Source organism: Poromitra crassiceps (genome assembly GCF_964638095.1).
Source record: "Poromitra crassiceps genome assembly, chromosome: 15".
NCBI classification, from domain to species: Eukaryota; Metazoa; Chordata; class Actinopteri; order Beryciformes; family Melamphaidae; genus Poromitra; species Poromitra crassiceps.
This window is the reverse complement of record NC_139634.1, coordinates 27,326,868-27,350,646: the sequence shown is the minus strand read 5'-3', so window position 1 is coordinate 27,350,646 and position 23,779 is coordinate 27,326,868. Positions and strand designations below refer to the sequence as shown.

At 42.6% G+C, this 23,779-nt stretch overlaps 1 protein-coding gene across 2 annotated transcripts in view; it reads right to left on the bottom strand.

Annotated features, from left to right (window-relative positions):
* LOC310789917 (ecto-NOX disulfide-thiol exchanger 2-like) overlaps positions 1–23,779 on the bottom strand; it is a 224,687-nt gene that overhangs the window by 111,843 nt on the left and 89,065 nt on the right. For both annotated transcript variants that reach the window (XM_083651635.1, XM_083651636.1), the window contains one exon: positions 10,566–10,712. In XM_083651635.1, coding sequence (XP_083507761.1) covers positions 10,566–10,712 — 147 coding nt within the window. The remainder of the gene's footprint in view (positions 1–10,565; positions 10,713–23,779) is intronic.

The window sequence follows — 23,779 nt, the reverse complement described above, 5'->3', positions numbered from 1 at the left end:
CATCAGCATCACCCCTAATCCTGTATCTCACTCCATGGCCTCGGTGTCACAGAGAGACTGACATCCAGCTGATCTCTACTGGTCTGAGAAGAGCTTAGAGCTAGACTTAACACCCCCAAAACACACACAAACACAAACACACAGCTATATATCTCCATGAATTGTCGTTGTAGCTCATCTCTGGCAGCTTAAGTAACCCTTTACTTTGTTTACTTTGTAAACAGCCCTTTGCCGGCCAGTATTGGGTCAATGATATGGCATGCATTTTCTATGTCCAAATCCATCCCCACCCCCCCCCCCCCCGCAAAACAAGCCATATATTGAAATTAAATTATTTAAATTTTCTTGATTTAATTATTCACGATCAAATAGTTGTCTCCATTTTCCAAAATATTCTATTACTTAAACAAGCACAACATTAGTGATAAACTGCACGATAAATCTATACTTTACCAAACAAGCTCAAAGTGATGCAGTATACAGGCTCAGAGTCTTTATAGCTGTGTCCCACAATGCCACCTGCAGTTACTTAAATTCTTTGGACTGACTGACCACCCGACCGCTTTGAGAAGATCTGGCAGTTGCATCACATGCTCTCACTGTAGGGAAAATTGCTTGTGGTGGGACAAATATTCCACTCACTAGCTCCACTTTGGTCAGTCCTCATACAGACAGACTAGTAACTGTAGTAAAACAGAAGGCCCAGTATACAGCAGAAGAAGTTAGGAGACTGTAAAAGCCAGTCAGACAGGCTCACGCAAAACCAATCATCATAAGGAGGCCAGAGTGAAGAGACGGGGTCAGGACCACACACACACACTAGGGATGTCACGATACCAAAATTATGAGTTCGATACCGATACCTGCCTAAGTATCTCGATACCGATACTGAAACGATACCACGGCAAAAAACTAAAACATCAGGAAAAGTATTGGAATAAATAGAGGGGACAAAACATGGAACTTAAAACTTATTTTATTGATTTAACAAGGTAATGCACAGCCATGTAGTCATTTTACTACATGCTGGTAGTACTGCCACCACGTGTGGCGCTGAACATGCTAGAACTTTTATTATCTAGTGTAAAATTAACATAATCTCTCCTGTAAACATATTTTAAAGGAATGTGAACCGTTTAAACTTATAAATAATATAAATAAAATACACTGTACTTGCAGCTCCTAAGCTTCATTAACATGAAGTGCCTGATTTATGGTTAATCTAGTAATATATATTATTTTCACACATAAATGTAGGCTATTGAAATGTAGGTTTATTATGTGGTGTATCCCGCGCCCCCCCCAATACATGTAGGCTAGGTGTTTTTTTTTTACAATTAATTCGTATATCATTAATAATTGGGATTATTGTAAATATTAGGATAGGTGACATCAGATGACTGCTTACAATGTAAAAGCTTTAATAACACTGGCATTGAGGACCATAGTGTTATTAAATATTCTACATGGTATGCAGTCATCTGATGTCCCCTCCCCTAAACGTTACATGTCATGACTTGCTCCTTGGCAGATATCTGTGCTCCAGCACATTGCCTCGTGTTTCACTGTAAACGAGTAGGCTATTGTGACAAGCAAACTTTTCAGTGAAACAAGTTCGCTTGTCACACAATACTCGTTGGACTTATTTGAGGGCATGTATGTTTATCGTTCACGTTCGCTAACCTGTCGGTCTTTAAACTCTTTGAACAGGTCGGGATGCCTGTCGGCAAGATGTTTAGCCAGGTTCGATGTGTTTAAGCCTTTCGCTTGGGTCGCGTTGAAGCACCTTTTACACACTGGTTTCGATGTGTCCACGGGCTTGCCTTCACTGTCGGCAACGTAAGCAAAATATTTCCATATTTCGCTTCGTGCATCTGCTTTTTCTACAAGCGTTGGTCGGCTTGCAAGACTAGAAGACGCCGCTGCCATTTTCGCTGTGTCTGTCCTGTGTGTCGGGGTGCTGCAGTGACTGAGGACTGAGTGGCCAGAGAGCGAGCAGAGAGGGAAGAGGGGAAAGTCGGCACGCCCACACATGATCAGAGAGAGCTTTTTTTCACTTTTCACGAGTCACCATTGGTTCAAGGCAAGGCTGTGTTGCCTTCACGTGAAGTGGGACACAGGCTCTCAACTTTAATGCCGCTGTGTCTCTCTCCTCCGCTAACAAACACCACGGTCGCACACTGACGCAACCCATGACATTTTTTTAAGTATCGGTACTAAATTAACGTGGTATAGTATCCTTTTTAACGGCAGGGAACCGCGGTACCATACTAATACCGGTATATCGTGCAACCCTACACACACACACACACACACACACACACACGAGAAGGTGCACTGACAACAAGCTTTGGGAACCTCCAACAGATGAAGTCACTGTGGACTGATCTGCCTCATCGCTTTCACCTTCACACGCTCAAGAGCTAACAAGCATCGAGAAACATGACAGAGAGTTTCATAACTATTCTATTCTTAGTCACTGCATTATGCAACTAATCATAATAACCATATTTTTGAATTGCATCTGACTTATATGTTCCTGCAGGATGTGTCACACTATCTAAAAACATCCTTCATGCTACATTTCATCTGATGTGCCAATTTGATTGAGAAATGTTGCCACTTTCAAGTCACTAAGGAGGTAGCTGTTGTGTCCAAATGTGTTACACATATCACATTTCATATAATAACTGTCAGCGAATTCATCATTCACAATCCAAAAGACAGTCTTAGCCAGCAGTGATAATGTGTAGTCTTGTCTTCCCTAGCTCATCCACATTAACCTTTCTCCTGACTATGAAGAATCAATAGCATTTTACTCACCACTCCTGCTAGCTCCCACAATAAAGGTTAATGTACATGAGATTGGATCGGTGCGAGAACAATTATGCACGTTTGCTATGACTACACCTCTGAACTGGCCTCTTGTGAGAAATTTAATTTCATTAAATGGATTTTGAGACACTGAAAAACATGACTAGGAGGGATTTATTTTATCCTAACATTGAAAATGCTTTTGGATAAATCCATATACATATAGCCTTGGGTTTGAATATTTGCCTGCCTGAGTTCAGATCACTATTCAATATTTTTTTTGCCAGTGCAACAACCTTGTTACAAGTGCTAGAAAAACCATTCAGCCAAAGGCCAAAGTTTCTGCTTCAAAGTGCCGTTTCAAATAAACTGAAGTTATTTGCTACTGCACAAAGTACAGACAGATGCGAAGACGTTTCCAGTGCGAGTAGTCTGTAGAGAAGCTTGTTGATTTGTTCTGGTCTCCAAGAACACAGACAGCACAGTAAGTGTATAACGGAGAGATACCAACCCCAACAGAATATTTTGCAGCACAGGTTGTCGCACAGTTTTCATGTGGTGAAGCAGCAGCCTGTGCTGCAGTGTTTTCCCCCCTTCATTTCACTCTCTGCTTGTCAATCAGTTACCAGCAAAACAGCCCCTCTACTCCCGCTATTCAGGAGAACATCTTTTCTTACCAAATCATTTGAATGCCGTTGTGTTTATTTATATATAGCCCTTTATAAAATGGCTCTCTCAAATCAAGCAATCTGATTGGTTCACAGCCATTGTATAATTCCAGTAACCGAGTTCAATAACCCATGGCCATGGGTTATTGGTTACCATGGCAACTCTCTTACTAAATGGCAGTGCTGCGCTCGAGACAAACAGCTTTCTCCTGATCTGCTGTATGGAGGGTCACTAGTCGTCATTATGGACGCATGATGGCGCAACTCTCTTACTAAAAGTACCTCAAAAACAAAATGGCGGAGACAACTTTCAGATCCTTGTGAATCGATCTTCGCTTATAACTTTACTAATACTTCGCAGAAAATGATGATTTGTACAAGAATAGACGCGGGCTGAACCCCTCTCTCGCGCGCCCTCACTCTTAACCCCGCATTTCTAAATAAGACGTAACGTTACTTGGTCAGCATACGGCTCTGGTGTCGGGCTTTGGAAAAGCTCTGAGCCAAGCGCCAGGATTGGCCAATGTCGACTTCAGTCTCCAGAACGATCCAATCAAATCACCCGCACGTCTATCTTCTTGCTAGAGGTCCCGCCTTACAGTATTGTTTCAACTGACTCTATCAGAATAAAATGCCAGTCGGACTTATAGTATTATTATTATTATATTATTATACTTGGAACCCTTTTATAAAAGCAATATAGCACTCGAGCAGCGTGTGTTGTGAAATATATCACACTGATAAGCTGTTATCCCACTCGGCCTGCGGCCTCGTGGGATAACAGCTTATCAGTGTGATATATTCATCACAACACACTAGCTCTCGTGATATATTGCTTAATTATATCACAAACATGTCTCAAAGGGTTTTACATAGCATCATATGCTGTACATCTCATATGTACGTACTACTTTATATACGCATACTACATACATACAGTATACAGTATATTTAGAGTATATACACATATCATACCATGCTATACCACACTGTCGCGTGCCTCTGGGCAATTTAGAGTCTTCAATCTTTGGATTGTGGATTATCAATAAAAACATGTTTGTTTTCAGAAGATGTAAATTATTCAGGCCATATATTTAAAACCCCATCAACTCTGGATTGCTAAAAGCAAAGGTTTATTACACATAACATACTTAACATGCTGTATGCTACAGCATGAGCATGCGCCTCTTGTCACAAACTACTACTGGGTAACAGGACAGTGGGCCAAAAACACCCACAATGTCAATGGACTCCTTTAAGTAGGACTGCCAATCCTAATTATTTTTGGACAGACAGAGTAAATCAATTCTCACATATTGACCCATGTGGGACTATGAAGGGAGCAGGATGTTCACGTGGTAGAGCAGCAAAATGTACTTTTGTGTGGAGCAAGAAAAATGGTCATGAAGGAGATGCTATGAGATGACTTCTTGCAAAGTTGGACATTTGTATTTACCCGGTAAAAAAGGGAAATCCTGCTCAAGCAACAAACCAACAGCATTTGAATAACAGCTCATTCTCTTCACCAGCTGTAACTGAAATGCAGCAGGACTGAAGAGCAGAGAGAAGGTCATCTCTGGCAGTGCTGTAAAACTGATCACAACAGAATAAGGAGAATCCATGCTACCCTAAGGCTCTGCTTATTATGGAGTGTTTAAAAAGACATGCACACGCACACACAGCAAAGAAGGTGGGCGAATGCATTATCTGTAACTATAGAGGGCTGAAATATAAACAACTCTGAGCACTTGATAAGCATTATGGGGAAATGCTGAAATATTCAGTGCCTCCATTTGACCAGGTCCAGGCATAACACTCGGCGCACTCTGCCTTTTCCTTTTATGCCTTAGTAATTGGGTCACAACACGCTATGAATCCCTTATGGACTGTTAAGTGGGCATGATTTCTAATCAAGTTAATTTTTCTCGAGCTGTTACATAGTCAACTGAATAGAAAATATTGCTTAATCGCATTGAGTACAAATGTGGAGTGAGTGGACCGTGGAAGACCATTTGTGACAGACTGTGTAGGCATTTTAAATGTTTACTGGTTCACAGGAGGTGAGGGTTTGTTCATCTTAATCATGTACTGTAACTGCATCTGTCTGTTATGTGTCTTGGAAGTATGGTGGTTTACAACAGTGGTTCTCAAACTTTTTCACTGCGGCCAACTTCAGTTACATGTTCATAACGTTACTGCTGCGAGGAGCCGATGGCTGTACCCGGTCGGCATTTAACGTTAGTTACAAAAGCACGTCGACAGTGTTTTCTCGCTGCCAGTAGCAGTAGGGTTTGACAGATCACAGTCAGCGCTCCCGGTCCTCGCTGCTCGTTAAAGATTTCCAATAGGCGTTATTCTGATAAACTGGTCACATATATGTTACATTCTCATCCGACAAATATTAAAACTTTAAAACAGTTTGGGGTTTATTTTAGCTTGAAAACAGCTTTTTGGCTAGTCTAAATGACTGTGGTAGGCGTACTTCCGTGTTTAAAACCGGAAAAACTATTACGAAATGACTTCATGCAGAAGCGTCCTTGTATGGGCAAAGAATAAGGTGATCACACTGCCACCTAGCGACCTGGCATGTACATTACGGCGTTTTAAAAATTCAACAGCGCTCATGTAAACAGGGAGAAGGTGTGAAGGAAAAGGTGTGAAGGAAACGCTATTGTGTCGTTTCTTCCAGAAACTGTCCTCGTGTAAAGGGCCCCTTAGAAGTCATTACTATCAGTAAATAATCTATCAGCAGGGTGGCATGGAGTCTGGAGTCTGTATGACTTACATCAAGCAAAAGGCAGCTTGTTTGTTCACTTATTAGAGTCATAATAAATAAGTGTTGTAAAAAACATGTGTGTAATGTTTGAATAGGGGGTGTGTGTTGGCATGTGTGCTGTGTGATGGAATACCAAGTGTAATGCCAAATGTCATGAGATTAATCTATCCATTAACAAGACTAAAATCCACACAGCTGCTAATGAGTCGATGCTCCATCAAGCCTCCTCAGAGAGCTGAAGGACCTGATGAGACTGAAGACAAACCACCAACCAGGAGCCAGACAACACCACACCATCTAAGCAGCTAGTAACGCTGCAGCTCCAGATGTAGACTAGAACTCCCGCATTTACTGTAGCTGCTGATTCTTCAGGAACTGAAGGGCCAGTAGGCTAAATCATAGCAGGCGGAGGGAATGCTACCGTAAATTCCGGACTATAAGCCGCACCGGTGTATAAGCCGCACCTGCAAAGTTGACTATTTTTTTCTTATATAAGCCGCACCGGACTATAAGCCGCGGGTGTTTTAATGGTATTTTTTTTTTTTTTTTTTTTTTTAATGTTTAATTACCATATGTAAGGGTTCATGCACAGAGGGGATTGTCGGGAAAGAGATGGCTGTTTGAGGAAGCTCCCATTTATTAACATTTCAACAAAACAACATAACACAACACCACCTGTGTTGTTTTTTACAGTGCACACAGTGTCATACAGTGTCATACAGTGTGGTGAAAAGAGGGCAAGAGAGGAAATTAAAACTTATTATAGTTATATAGGATTTATAGTTAGAAAGAGTGCTAAAAAAGAGAGATTTTTTTTTTTTTTTTGAAAAAATCCATAGATAAGCCGCAGGGGCCAAAAAAGCCCAAAAAACGGGAAAAAAGGTGCGGCTTATAGTCCGGAATTTACGGTAATTTGTAATCACTGATCTGTCAGCACTGAGAAAGACCAATAGCTTGATGCAGGTACGCTAGTACACAGTTCTGTTTGTGTAATATGATCATCTTCTTGGTCTCTGCTGTGCTAACTAAGCAGGTTGCATGCTGTCCACGTAGCATGATTCTATTCTAGTTTGTGAGGACCTGAAGCAGCAGATTAAACATTATTAAAGCCTTTAACAGTAGCAAGGGCAGACTTCTTAGGTGAACATTAGCTACAACTAATGTTACAGGAGCAGGCAGGAGGGTGTATTGAGGTATACTTCTCCATTCTGGTTTGAAGGTCCTGATTTTGTTAAAAGATCATCTTTGCACAACCGTGTGGCGTGTGGATGTGCCAGGTGCGTCGGTCGGGGGCAGAAGGATAAAGTAAAAATCTGAAGACTCCCGCACACCATCTTCCCGTAATACAGGATTCCATTTCAAGACACAACAGTTTGGTGACCTTTGTCATGTATTTTGAACTTTGTGGTGTGATGTGGTTCTCAACAAGAATGGACAAGGTGCCACCAGACTCCCCTGCAAGCCTTATACCTCCATGTCAAACTCCTGTGGCCTACAAAGATTGTTCCATTATTTAGTGTTGGAGGAATGAAACCGATGCGGTCGATTATGGAAATGACTTCAGACAGAATGACAGAGTTGGGGGGTACACTACTTCCAAATAATACAATGCTATTCACTGTGACCAATGTAAACTATTGCTGTCAAATCTTTTTTCACAGTTCTGAATTATTGCATCTCCCACCAGAGTTTCAGAATGATGATGGAGGAACAAACTGAATATTCTCTGCCCCCGTCACTGGCAGAGAAACACCTGCACCATTGTATTGCCAGTGTGATTCAGCATTAACCATATCACACTAATACTACTATAGCAGTGTTCGATTAGCCTTAGATATTACACTAATTGACTGTAGGATACTAGGCTTCAATATCACAATGTTTGTACACTGAAAACAAACAAACTAAGTGAATTTAAACACTTGTGCTTCCATTCACATTTCAATTAGAATGCAATATTTGCAAAGTTGCTTGTTTCCACACCGTTACACAGCTTATTGTATTGACACAACATGTGGGGATTGGCAACACAAAATTCACATTTTGATGAAGTTGTTGATTTGAAAGCTACATTAGGATGTTGTTTATATGTGAAGTCTCTCTCCTTTGCCTGGCTGCAGTGCAGACATGACTGAGTCTTGTCCTCCTCAATGGACTGCCAGTTTTGATCTATTAATTGAGTGCAGGGGGCTGTTTTGAATACATTTTTCTCCCCATGACAGGCTGGTCTGAAATCAGTGTATTCAGAAAGTGACAGGCCTGGCTCCTGTGAAGGCTGGTCTGAAATCAGTGTATTCAGAAAGTGACAGGCCTGGCTCCTGTGAAGGCTGGTCTGAAATCAGTGTATTCAGAAAGTGACAGGCCTGGCTCCTGTGAATGAAAATGGACCTCTTTCATTCCCATCATTTGGGAGTGTCACTGACACATTACACTTCAGCAGAGTGATGCTGCAGTACATTCTAGCACTCCTCCACTATTCAGGATGTTTCTTTGCACTCGGTCTAAAGGAATCTGCATATATATTCATTCAAAAAAAGTGAAAGGCATTATGAACCTTGGAAATAATGAATAGGAGATCCTCAGTCCACTGGACTAAAAAGACTATAAGATCAAATAAAATAAAAGATAACAATCACATTGACTATTTAAACTCTAAACACCTACAAGCAAGCCACTGTTTTTGGTGAAGAACAGCCAATGTTCAATGTTCTGTACAATAAAGCTAAAAACTAAAGCTAAAATTCAATGACACAACTTGCTTATTTGCTTGAAGATCACCCATGATGTATTATCTAATTTAAGATGACATGGTCAGTGAATCAAACTCCAATCACACCTTTTCAAGAGTTGTCCATGTGAAGTTGTGAAGAAAGATAAAAGGTCAAATAGTGCTTTGTTAATATAGCGTATTCATCCAAAACAAGCATCACCAAGACAGCAGAGAGCGTAGAACAACACCTCTCTGTCTATCTAGTATCGGCCATAATTATTTAATGTGACACATTAATAGGCACACCAAGCTGATTAGTGCTTAGCAATGACACATTCTGTAACACACGCACACGCACACACACACACACACACGCACACACACACACACATACACACACACACACACACTTCTCTCAATGCATCACTCTTTACGACAAGTCAGAGTGTGTGAGAAAGCTGAAGGCATGTGAGAGTTTTGAGTGGCAGGTGCTGCTGGCACGGTAACAGACAGGCAGACACTCAATCTCAGCTGAGCGGCTTTCAGCTGCCTGACCTCCAAACAGCCCAGACAACCACCACCGCCGGACATGGCAAGTTAATGGAAAACAACAAAGACTGAACTAAGCTACTTTCTTCATAGTGCCTCAAACTAAAAGACTATGCAACAATTCCCATCACCATTATTTGATGTTGGTAGAGGAAGGGGAAGCAGAAATCCAGCAGTTCGGGACACCCCGGTGGCTCACCTGGTAGAGCGCGTACCACTAAGGCTTAGTCGTTCGCAAATCAGACCCATGGTCCTTTGCCACACGTCATCCCCTCTCTCTCCCCACCTTTCTTGTCTATCTACTGTCCTCTCCGATAAAGGCAAAAATGCCCCCCAAAAAATTGAAAGAAAAAAAATCCAGCTGTTCGCTGTTGCATCAACGCACAAAGGGATTAATTTTCTATTTGTGTTACCGTCACTTGCAGTTAGCATTTGAGATGGAGAGGGCTCACGTTAGAATGCTGTGGATTTGATACTGGGGAATAATAATATCGCAGTTTTGAAATAGCGGCGCTGGTGAGGTCGTTTTCTTATCACAATGCTCGTGAGGTTCTCACTATGGGTTCCCCCAGAAGCACCTGTCCTTAAAGACGGTGTTGTTGGCTCTGGCCTCAACCAAGAGGGTTAGTCATTTACACACGCCACCCCTCGTGTGCTCAGTTGGCCCCAGCGGAGAAGAGTGTCTCTGGTCCCTAACCCAGCCTTTGTGCCTAAGGTTATGGACTCTTGTTCCCCACTCACTCTGGTAGCTTTTGCTTCTCCTCCTGAGGAGCAGGCTCAGAGTTTATGCCCAGTCTGTGCCCTGCGCACTTATATGGACAAGATGAAGGGGCTCAGGAAGGGTGAACAGCTGTTCATCTCCTGTGCTACTCCATGTTTGGGCAGGCCCATCTCCAACCAACGCCTCTCACATTGGGTTGTGGAGGCCATCACCTTGGCTTATACATGTGCATGCGTCTGACAGATTACATGGGTGTGGCTCTGTTCATGCAGCTGCACGGAGCCGTACCGCAGCTGGTGGACATAGGCCTTTAAGTGTTCTAAGTACCTGGAGGCAGGCTGGCTCTCTTCCTCTTCTTGCTGTTCTCAGCAGCGTTCTCCAGGGAAGGACACTCTGTCACAAGTGGCACACTGGAACCGTTGAACTGCAGAGGCTCGTTGTTGCTCCCTGGGTCAAAGGATAGAGCGTTGAGTCCTGATAGATACAGACAAGAGAGAGAGAGAGAGAGAGAGAGAGAGAGAGAGAGAGAGAGAGAGAGAGAGAGAGAGAGAGAGAGAGAGAGACAGAAAGCCATGTTACAGCAGATGACATATGATGGTTCACTGAGGGAAAACATCGTCCAACAACAAAAAAGAAAGAAATATGAGATTCTTGGGCTGTAGTATCAGAAATGACCATGTGGCAGATCACAAAGCATTCTTTTGTTGTTAGATTCAGTTAATGACCTGGTCAGAACCAAACTCCACTCAATGGTGAATGTTCAACAGAAAAATACAGTTCCAACAGAATTCCTTGTACATTAAAACTCTTATAATTAGCTCTCTTACAAAAGGATTTTTGGATTAACACAATGTTAGAGACAGACTGACTAGATAGGCCTTTGTTGAGAATCCTTGGACAGACCAAAAACAAGGACCTTGTGGGTATTCGAATCGGTTACATCCAGATGGACATTTATTTGTTTTGTAGTTTATTTTTTTATTTTTCTCCCAGCATATTTCTGTCCTGACCCCAGAGACAGTTGAAGAGTGTGGATCAGACACAACGATAGACTGGCTGAGCTCTAAACACACAAGTAACTAAGAGGGCACTCGGTAGAGCGCATACCTCCGCCAAACTTTCTACAAAGTTCTGTGGTGTTATGTGAATCCGGTGGGAAGTTACGTGCCTTTCTTGTGATTGACTTGTCATGCCCATTGTCATTCCCGCTAAGATGGCCCATGACCTACTTTTCTACAAAGTTTTGTGCAAATCCGTCCATAACTTTTGAGATATCCTGCGGACAAACAAACATGGCTTCACAGCCACCTCCGTTGGCGGAGGTAAATATATTCATGCACGCATGCACATGCATGCACCCTCTCTTTCTCTCCCGGGTCAAGGTCAACTCTGCACAAAATATACAGTATACACATATATATATATATATATATATACATATATATATATATATATATATATACTGTGTATATATATATATATATATATATATAAAAACATTCCCCAAAACAATCTGTTAAGGTACAAATACAGATAAGTGTGCACACACACCCACCTACCGCTCCACATAATCAAACAGCACATACACACAAAACTGCACATGCACGCATTCACACACAAAAATGGGCAAATTTATCACTAGCTCTATGGTTCTGTTAAACATTTCTGTTTTCTCTCTGTTCTTTTCAGTGACAGAATCAACAGTCACATCATGAGACAATAAGCACTACTTGCATCCATAAATAATGGTATCAAAAATAATGGGGAGATTAGAGGTGGTTGGCCCTTGATAACGAAAGAAAGAGGAAACCTTATTTTGTAAAACCTGGGTGAGGCAGCAACATTCTATGTTGAGTTTCTCCAATGTCATGAAAATGCATTAAGCCTGGATGGGGGAGATTTGTTAGATTTAGACCTATTGCCTATTCTCTGCTGAGTCAGTCTAAATAGATTGTCTGGGTTTTCTCTCTCTCTCTCACACACACACACACACACGCACGCACGCACGCACTCTTTCCTTTCCTTTAAGTCTGTCCCTACTCCGTCCAACAGCAGCCATCTGTCAAGGTTTTTTCACACTTTCTTTATAAATGACCGTCAGATAGTCTAGAGTGGGAAACACATCCATTACTCTGCCTGTGTTCACCTCATGGTCACCATTAAATATTTACAGTTTACATTTATGGAAGAGACAGTCTTTCAGTCACAGATCAGAGTTCCCAAGAAGAAATTGCCAATGGAAACAACTAACCTTCGAATGGGGAATACTGCTGAAGCGGGTCACTCGCCTGCCTCAACCTCAACCAAGAAACTAACCCTTTGTTTACTGGTGACAGTCAACAAATAGCATGTATCTAAACATATATAGCTGCACTTATCTAAACACTTCTCTAAAAGCAGAGTTGACAAGGTGCTTTACAAGGAGTAGGGCTGCACGATATTGGAAACGACTCACATTGCAATATATTTTGTTTCTGTGATACATATTGCCATATGAAGAAATACAGGAATTTTCACCAAATGACTTGAATAGCTCATCAAGCCTTGTCCCTTTAAGAAGGAAGTGGGTAAAGTGCGTGGGTGATGTCATAGCAAGTGCTTTAGCTGCAGCCAAAGTGATTGGCAGGATGCTAGTGTGCTAAGTGCCAAGTATCAACCAGCTAAAAAGTTAGAGCATGGCGTGTGTGAGTTAATTTGCCTTACTTGACATTGCACGTCCTGTGATCTGACTATTGCACATGCGCACATTGCAGGGACGATGCTGAAACGAAATATTGTGCAGCACTAACAAGAAGGCATAAATACAAGAGAAGTAACATGATGAATTATTATTAATTAATTAAATGAGAAGTTTGAGCAATAGAAAAAAATCATTAAAAGGAAGACAAATACATTGCTAAAATTAGCGAACAGACACATAAACAACACAACATTACAAGCACTACAAGAACACATGGCTCCGCTGCAAAATAAACGTTCAGACGGGCTTTCTATGAGTCCAGACTCCAGTGTCCATGCTGAGTTCTTTCATCATACATCAGAAGCCTGCTTCTCTCTCTGGTTTCCAGCATGGGAACAGAGTTGTCCGTGTTCAAAAACACTGAGTGGACTGTTACGACCCACAGGAGGTACTATGTTGATTTTACATGGGATGGAATTCCCCTTTAGGCTGAGAAGTGAGCTTATTATAATGAAGTGTGTGTGTGTGTGTGTGTGTGTGTGTGTGTGTGTGTGTGTGTGTGTGTGTGTGTGTGTGTGTGTGTGTGTGTGTGTATGCCACGCGTGTACACTTGTGTATTAAGAGTCTTTGCTGGGTCATTGGCCCTGTCTGCTGTGCTACTCATGTGTCTGCAGCCTGATGGATGGTGTGTTGTAGCCTCAACATCTGGCCAGAGGGAGGGGAGATGTCAGTGAACATCACTCCCCAGGGGAGGGAGGAAATAAGGACCAGGAGGCAGGGTGGAGACCAGACGCCAGGCTCTGGGCAGGAGGGCAGCGGGGTAGATGGAGGAAAGGAAAATGCTGAACTGACCCACATTATTAGGATACATGGCTTCAGGCTTTGGGACAGAAGAAATACCATCAAGGAAAAAGGCCTGAGCTTACATAAAGGATGCATTAACAAGATGCTCCATTAGGGGTATAGTGAGCCAAGAAAAGACAGGGTCATTAGAATACACTATGAGACTCGTGGGTCATTAAAACGCCATCTATATGCTTTGGACGTAAAACCAACTAATGCATCTATATAGCATAGATTTCCCTGGAGAATGTAGGGCAATGTGTGCAGAATATGATACCCCATAGAAGTAACGTAAGACCAGGCAATAACACACTCCCTCAACCAGCAAAACTATCTAAGCTGTAAAAGTGGAGATGGCAGCAGAACGGAGAGAACAGACCAACTCTAGAGTGAGGATCATGTGATGATATATCCTAAACCTGAGCTATTGAGATGGACAATGAATGATAGCTGGATTCTTCCAAATTTGGCCGCACGGACACTCGCGGTCCTCACGGATGCATCAGATCATTTGCGCTTATGTCAGCAACAAACCAATCAGAGTATTTTAAGGCAACAAAGTCTGTCACAACACACAAACATGAGAGCAGCCAGCGAGAGAGAAACTCAATGCTCATTTCATTTCGTTTGAGAGGAATGTCGGAGCCTAACTCCAGACCACCCAATGCGTCATGCAGTTTCATTTACTCAGCAAATCAACTGGTCCCATGCCTAAGAAGTACCCTTCCTCTCCTGTTCCTTCACTTTCTCTTAAATGGTTATATTCATGTTACAGGCATTTACCTGACCTTGTTATCCAGAATATAAACTGCTCATCCATCCACGTAGTTGATCCCTCTTTTACTCGGCCTGCTCAAGGTTTCCAACATTTTTCCCTAATAAGGTTTTCTTGGGAGTTTGTCCCTCCTACTGTGTATATATATATATGCACTAAGGGCCAAAGTTGGTAGGCTAGAGGGTGTTTTGTTTTGCTGCATGTCGTTAGATCTGTGATTGAACGTTGATTAGTTTAATCTAGACAGGCTCATTCCTTACAGTCTATGGCTAATTACTGTATCTATAATGTCCTTTGAGACGTGCTTGTGATGAAGGGCTATATACATAAATTAACTTGAACTTAAAGGTTCAGCAACACTCCATCAAAGCTGTGACTTTGAGTCCTTCACCACTACTAGACCACTCTGCTGCAATGATTGTCTCAGTAAAGCTATTCTTCCATTTTTCTACAGGCGTTCCCCTCACGCAACAACAGTGAAGAAACCCCATGGTATGAATAATGTAGACCATAGAGATATATGCATCGGCACACTATTGTTTGTGAGTATGTGCTGAAGTGGGAGGATGGCATTAGCAGTGGGCCATTAATCTTGGCTAGCATTGAAGAACATGTGGAGACCAATGTAGATGAACCTCAGTTCATTCATCTGAAGAAGACTAAGGGCCAGGCGGTGACACACAACATTAACATATCACTCACTGACCTCACAAGTACATTTGCTTCTCTGCGACTTTTCCACCCCATTACTGAAGCAATGCCGTCTTGTCCACAAAGACTCTTTCAGTTGAACAGATTTGTCGCATCAAGCAGAGCGGTTGAGCACATTCACTTATCAGGCCAACGGTTTCAAAGGTGTTTAGTGTCAACTCCCCCCACCCACCTAAACAAAAAAGAAATGCAAGGGAAATACTGTAGCATTACAGTGGATTACTGGATTTTCCTCAAGTGATCCATGTCCTTTTCAGTTCTAAATCTTCAACAAAAAACATCTGCTTTGAAATCAGTACTGAGTCAGAAATGAAATGACGCAGTTTCACCCTTTGCCTACAGACAGACAATTGCAAAATCTGCAGCCTCAAGAAATTGCAGTGGGAAAGAAAACAGATAAAAAGCAGTTAATGCTAAATTGCTAGAAGGATGCGCCAAATTTATCCCCCATCTGGCCAACAGACACAACACTAGCAATACACATGCACAAGCGGTTGCATGGGCGTACACACACTTTCAACAAAGACAATTCAATTTTACAAGGTTGTGAGCTGGCAGTTGGTCTTCCCTATTGAATTAATGCTGTAAAATGAAAACATTTATTCATGATAATCAGTTTAAGTCCAGCAGAGAGAACAGGGAGCAAGAAGTCCCAAAGCTGTTGTCCAATTACAAAAGATGAAGCCCAGGTTTCGCTGGCCCGTTTATATTCTTCCACTCAAAACACCATCCTACTCTCACTCTTAGAGCCCCCTTCTGTTTACGTTTAATCCCCACCAACCAGATCTAAACAACAGTAGACTTCACTCATTAGTTCACAGAGAACTGACCAATTCTTAAACTTACTTTTATAGTTTTTTACATGTATGTATGTAGCCTATGTTGGAAAGGAATGTTTATCAACTTGGACGTTCAAAAGGTACCACTTCGCCAGTCTGGCAGTACTTTGGGTTTCAGCCCAACAAAAGAGAAGCGAGATAAACTACTGAAGTGGTGTGCCGGATTTGTGGTATGTATTGTAATATGTGCAAAAGATGGACAGACGACAAATCTTTTTGTTGTTGTTTTTGTATAATCCGTTTCTTTTAAGATCTACTATAATCCGATAATTGTATAATTTGTTTTGCACTAAATCTTGACTGCTAAATTGTGTTAATGTAACTCTTTGAATGTAAAATGGCAATCCTGGGTCTTTGCAAATCGGGAACAACTTCTTTCTTTTATTTTGATTTAATTAACATTTTCATTTGTCTTTTATGCTGATGTCCAGCCAGGTAATTAGCATAAGATAGGACCACTTGGTAAATGGTAAATGGCCTGCATTTATATAGCACTTTTATCCAAAGCGCTTTACAGTCAGTAGGTACATTCACCCATTTTCATACACTGATGGCGGCAGGCTACCACGCAGGGTGCTGGCACACCATCAGGAGCAATTTGGGGTTCAGTATCTTGCCCAAGGACACTTCGACATGCAGACTGAGGAGGCGGGAATCGAACCACCAACCTCTTTTATCCAAAGTGATTAGTGGACGACCAGCTCTACCTCCTGAGCTACAGCCGCCCCACCACTTCAATTGCAATGCGGAAAATTAGGATTCTAACAATGTGACAATCAACCAGAAAGAGTTTCCTCTATAGTCATTAGATTACATAGTAATAATTGATTGATTGATTATAAATATTCTCAGTTAACACGTTCACTGCCAATGGCGAGTTGACTCGTCAAAAAAATTCCAATGGTTCACTGCCAATGACGAGTTGAGACGTCAAAAAAAAAAAAAAAAAATTTTTGACGGTGCTACGTGGATCAGTGCCCCCCACGTCTCCTATAAAATTATTGGAGCTACCGAACGTGTACAACCCATTCCACCGACCCACTAAGTGGCGACAGTGCTCTCCTGACTAGAGGAAGGCAAGCAAAAAGCAGTGTGATCAAGCCATTCTCATGAAAATGGATTGGCGAAAACGCTTTCGTTTTCGCGCTGATTGCTGGCGGTGCGGGATTGCACATTTGCATAATAGATTACGGGTGGAACACACTTTGAAACACACAGCATAAATATGACCAGAATCGCAAAAGCTTCATCAAAGCTCTCAACCAAAACTCCAAGTAACGAGCGAGTCCATCCAGACTTCCTCAAAGAGCGGCCGCGCAGACAGGCACAGCAGCAGCAAAGCAATGAGCCTGGTGACGCGAGGTTACAGCAGCAGCAGCAGCAACGAGCTTGTGACACGGCCGCTGCAGCCAAGAAGACACACACGGAGGGAGGAGTTGGAAGCAGAGGGGGGTTTCCTGCTGTTATGGAGGAAATTACTGTTCAAAACTATTGTTTAGATGTCTGACGTCTTACTGATGCCAAAAATGAATGGTTAAAGTGACTGTTCTATCGAATTTCACAAAAAGCCGTTTATCTCAGAATAATTTTTCTGACGCTGAAACCATGCTGTATTCAACTGCTAATGCTTACATAACTACTAACTCTACAAACTAACTCTTTTAGACAGAGAAAGCACACATTCTATTAGTTCTTTTGAGATATTGTGTGTTCACAAAATCTTAGCAGAAAAGAATCCTCGGGTCTTGAAAGATGAGCCAGAATCCTCAAAAAAACCCTCTGGCAGAACCTACCTACAGTAAAAAAAAAAAACGGCTGGCAGTGAATGTGTTAAATGTGCAGGGCGAGACACAGGGTTGGGGGGGGGGGGGGGGGGGGGGTACGGGGGATGGGGGGTTAGTGGTCGATGACTGTTGGCCAGTAGACTTGATTTTCTTTTTGTCAACTGAATGGTATCACTAGTACCAACTATTTTTTAACACCCATTTGTTGTTAAAGAATAAGCCCTTTCTCGCCTCTCTGGGTTTGGGCTGAGCCTGAAACAAATACGTTTTCAGTTGCTTCTTATCCAGAGATCAAAGACTTTTCAGGATGGATTGTAAGGGAAAAGATAGGAGTCATATTTTCCACGCACAATATATTACTGATGCAGGTCAAAACTCCTATTCTGATACCACTCAGCATCACGCTGCATTGCTGCACTCCAACAGATAATCAATAAATAATTCCAGGCTGGCCTCTAAGGGTCACAGTAAAGTGATGTGGCGCTGTGTCCTGTGCGCTGACAGCTGGCCAGTCACCCCGTGGGATCCCAAATTAGCCTCCAGTCACCTGAAAGGTTACTGATCAAACAAAGTCACAAGACCTCCATGAGGTGCTCCTGGAAAAGTTCCCGTGCAGATCAGTCAACACAATGAAGTGAAATGCTGCTCTATTGATAGCCTGCAGTGTCCATCAGAACAACAGAACATGTTTTGGCCCCAGACCACGGGCACTCACTCTGCCCACACTGCCTAAAAAAGGACGGGCCATATTGAATGACCTTAGCAGATGAATAAACAAGGTGTCTGATGGATCCGGCTTAGCAATGAAGGTAAAGCATGCCAAGCAGCTGCAGTATTCTCATTGGTCATTAGCATAGCTTTTCACTTCATGTGTATTTATAGCCAAGACACAGAGGGAGTGGCTCCAACAACAAGCAGTGGATGCAAGGAACCAAAGACCATTTTATTATCAAGGGCACTGTCCTACAGGCTCATCTCCCTCATTTGACAAAACAAGAACATTTAATAGTTGAGAACATCTGGCAAAGCTTGTGTTTGCTCCAAAGGGAAGGGCAAGGTGGGTTTGATGGTTTGTCTCTGCCACAGTGCTGTGGCAGAGACAAGAGACACATTCAGGTCAGGGGTGTGGTGTGCCATGATCACAATTTGTCATAAAGCCTAATGTGCATGTTCTCATTCCAACCAAAAGCTACATACGAGGTGATCTTACAGTTTCAACACATCTTCACCCAGAGAGGCGGCAACTAATCGCTCAAATCAGCTAGTGCGGTCTTGTCTTACGCTTGAATGAAAATCTGTAGGCCCTTCATTTGCCTAGCCCTGGTTTACAGTGACACAAGTTAATTTCTTCCAAATAGTCAGTTCTTTATTGAGCCATATCTAATTAATAAAATAAAGCAAAAGTTGTAACATTGTGTACTGACAAGTTTTCAAGTTCAGTCTATTTTCTTTAATGAAAATTTAACTTCAAGTTTTTCCCTCAATCCTATTTGCGTATTTGGAACGAACGTTACATCACCACAAATAAAGTTTGGTAGCCTGACATCGCCAGACCAATTCGCAAATGCGAATGAATCTGGAATCTCTCAGTTCAATTTCTATTTCCAGGGGGGCTTTACGAAGGGGCGCAGTCCAGAATGCCTCAACCAATCAGAACAACGAAAGGTGTGACGTAGCGCAGAGCGACAAACATGTAAACAGATTACTGATCAGCTGGTTTGCCTGTTGTGGTGTGTTACAGCGAGCCAGTCATTATCACCAAATAAACCCTGACAGGGTGATGAAGGACCACGACACGAAGCAACTGTTACATTTACCGGAGTCTATCAGAACTGTGTTTGTTCATAGCAACGGTCTGCGAGCAGTCATTTGCTAACGTTATACAGAAATAAGAGGTAGAATGCCGTGATTGACCAATCAGTTGAGTATTAAACAAAGCCGTGCAATAAATGGACTGTGATTGGCCCGTCCGTTTTCATGCTGGGTGGAAATCTGTTTGAAAGCAAGGGTGGCCGGACGCATCTGCCAGAGCGAATAAAACATGAGCTCGCAGATTCGTCAGGTTCCCATCCAGGCTAACACTTTATGTGACTAAACACAATGAATCTACATAGTTTATTTACATAGCACTTAGAGTTACAAAGTGCTTCACATAAAACTGAAAAGGAAAATAGCCAAATTAAAATCAGCAGACATAATAAAACACATGGTAAAACAAAGCTTGACATGCATGTGCTAAGAAAAATAAAACAATTTCAGCCAGGTGAGGCCAGACATCTGGTTTCTCTCTCAAAGCCCATCACAGACACAGACAGCAGCAGCCCAGTGAAAGGCGACAAAAGTGTATCAGGAGCTGTTTCAGTGTGTGACACTGTGTGACCACGCAGAGCCGCTAAGAATGTGAGTGGTGACATGGCGGCTTAGAAAGAGAGGACTGAGTATGCCAAGTGCGGTGGCCATGGTCACACCGTCACCCCTGCTGACCTGGCAGCCATACTGGCTGCTGTTGTTCAGTCTGACTGTTTCCATGGACTTCTGCCAAATGCCCAGATTGAGGATCTCCACTGGGTGAACCGTCAGCTTTGTTCTCCACACAAGAGGAGCAGACAACAAACTCACCAACAAACATACACAAAACAGACACAACGTCTCTGCCATATACTGTAGTGTTTGTGCCTCAGCAGATACAAACACTTACTGTACATGCTATAAAAACACTCTTCAGCACATCTCCTGATCCAGCACTGTTGACTTTAGACTTGTGAGGAAAAAACACAAAGGGACGAGGGAAACCTCTGGGCCTACTTTATGCTGTCGTTCATGCAGAGCGTTTGGTAGTGTTCTTCTAGAAAAAGGTCAATTGGGGATTTTATGCCAGTGAAGCATTAATAAGAGAGTGAAGGCTGCGGTGAATATGATTCCTGGGATGAGACTGCCACTTTTGTGAAGATTTAGGGGGAGTCTAATAAGGTAGAAGAAGAAAATCCTTCACCCTCCTTCACTTCCTAGGGAGATAATTTGCTTATGTGCCATCAAATAGCCTAAAATGGTGCCAACTTATTAACTTTAACCTTACATCAACTCGTATGGAACTGGAGTTTAGCCAAATGTTGTTATTCCAAGATGGAGAAATCGGAGCCTTATGAATGGGAAATTGGAATGAGTATTTGTGACAAAAGCAGCCTTCTGCCAAAACATCGGCATTGCCATTCCAAGATGAAAAACTCTTACAGCTGAGAAGACACTGAGGATGCAGATGAAAAACTCTTACAGCTGAGAAGACACTGAGGATGCAGATGTGGCGCTTCTTCTTTTGGACTGGCTGGTCTCAACACTGCTAATTTGCTGCATTCTACATTGAGTCACTTTATTATACTGGGCCGGTCTCCAACTTGACTAGCAGCTTCCAGCTTCTTTTGGACTCTGATGAAGACACAATAGTGTGGAAACTCGCTTGTTTGCACAATTAAAAGCTGCAAATCTATCAGTCCCTTATTCGTTTCCTGGAAAATTGCTGTCCTCAAACTGAGAAGCACCCGATTCAGCTGTGTTTTTGCTGGAAGATGCACGGAGAACCCTTTTACTTGACTAGCAGCTTGTTATTGGAGATCTACTGCTAAGTGCTAACGTAGGTCTAGCACTAACGTCCCTGTAAGCAGTTGCTGTTTTGCTTGGCTGTTAATGTGGGGGGAAGGAAAAGCGGTTTGCGGTTTCAATTAAATTTTATGTCTTGTTCTAGGAACACGAAAGCATGTCAATAAGTCCAGCGTCCACTCCTGCTGGGCTTCCCACATGAGCTCAGGTTTACTGGAGTCCTACCAGAGCAGAACCATGTCATCACTATTCATCACACCAGTGACAGGGAAGGAATTCCACCTCAGCCCCCCTCTGTCATTCCTGAAGGCCTCTGGGAATTCACAGAAGGTTAATTTATTTAAATCTCCTATCCACTCAGCTCTATTCCATTTAACCCAACTAATGAATCTTTGGTTTGCCGTTTAATCCGCTTTCTACTGCCAAAAGGTCCATGTCCTTTCTGACATGCTGTGAGGTGTATGTGCGTTTAAAGATAACATAGCAGCTGATAAGGTCAAGTGCACCTCTATGGATGCGGCGTACATGTGTGAACACTGTCATCCTTTTGTCGATAAAGAAGCACGGGCAATGCCTCGTTAGTGCAGTGCATAACCTTGGTTAAATCAATCTAAAAGACGCCCATGGTAGGAAGCAATCAATTAAAAATGCACCCCCCCCCCTTGCCTCAAGAGCTTTTCTACCATCCTCAAACAGTTTCCCATCTGTCCTCCCCCCAATGCATGCTTTAGTACAGGATGTGGTCTTACTTAGATCATCATATCAACAATTAGGCTGCTGGACAAGGAGATCTTGGCTGTATGGACAAGTACTGTATCCATGCCTGTATCCACAGCGTGTCATGGCAGTGTTACGATTGGCACAGATACACTAACGCTAATGGTTTTTGGAAAGGCTCGCCCTTCAGTTGAACAGTCGGTGAAGTTAATTGCAGTCTGTTGGAGAGACCTTCCAGCCCAAATCAATGTGTTTTGTGTTCCAGAGGTCTGCTTAATGAGAGGCTCAGCGGAGGAGCAGGAGTCACTATCAGCACACTGGCAGGCTGGCTGAGGTGTGTGTTCCAACGTCCTCCTACAACGGCAGTCTGTGAATGGTCAACTCTAAAAGACAGTTGGCTGGCTCCCACAATAAATGTTTCTTCTCTGCTGAGTCTATTAAGGCTTGCTCTGATGAGGAGATTCGCTCCAACACACCAGCTTCTGAGACTTCATATTGGCCCAAACTGCGGTAGCGTACTGTAAGCTCATCTGAGAGAGGAAAGCACTGGAGCACTGTGTCTCTTTGGGGCCCGACATGCAACCTTTAGCTGACAGGGCATTCATTTATAATGTGCAGCTGGGAGAAACAGCTAGACATTTGATGCATGGTTCTCTGAACCCTGTGACTTTTAATGCTAAATGTGTTTCACCATCTTTGTGACCGACTTGGCCTTTATTGTTCCCATCTATAAAATTGAGTATGTGGGATTGTGGTGATATTTATGTTTATTTGTATGTTTTAATTCTGTGTCCGGCCACAGCTATGCCGTTTCAAGTGCGATCGGGCTGAAACTCTCAGGGGGTGTAAAAGCGCACCAGTGCGGGTGACCTGAGAGAGCCGGATTTTTTAATTACCGTAGGCTAATTAGCTAATGATGTGATGTCATCAGTGATGATTTCAAAAGCGATGTCATAAGGGCGCGCACACACACACACACACACACACACACACGGAGGCATTGTGACAAGACTGGTCAGTGATGTCACACACACACAAGGAGGCATTGTGACAAGACTGATCAGTGATGTCATAGTGACATCAGTGATGATGGAGCCGGACCCCAAGGGCAGAACAGCTGCTGGGACAGGCGAGGACGAGCTATGGGCGGCATCGAGCGCTACGCAATATAATTGCAAATTATAAGAGGAAAGGAACACTGGGCAAATAAGGCTAACACTCCAAAATAGTCAGTGTTAGATTAAAATGTATTCATTGGATTAAAGTCTTTCCTTACTTAATTTCTTGTATACGTAATGCTAGTTTGTAATAAAGCCTCAAGTTCCAAATGGGGATCTTCTTCACCCAAAGAAAATAATCTGTTTTCAGACAGAACAAAGCTGAGCAAGCACCTAATATTAGTGCTACTAAGATTCTCTCAGCTCAATGTACAGTAAGTAGATTAGAAGAATGGATCACTCTTTCCATTTGGTGGAAGGCGATTAGCATTTACTCTCATTAAAAATAATCACCACCTTCATGTCTAGATTAATCCATAAATAGCTGTATGGAGGGGGGAGAGAGAGAGAGAGAGGAGAGAAAGCGCGAGAGAGCAGGTT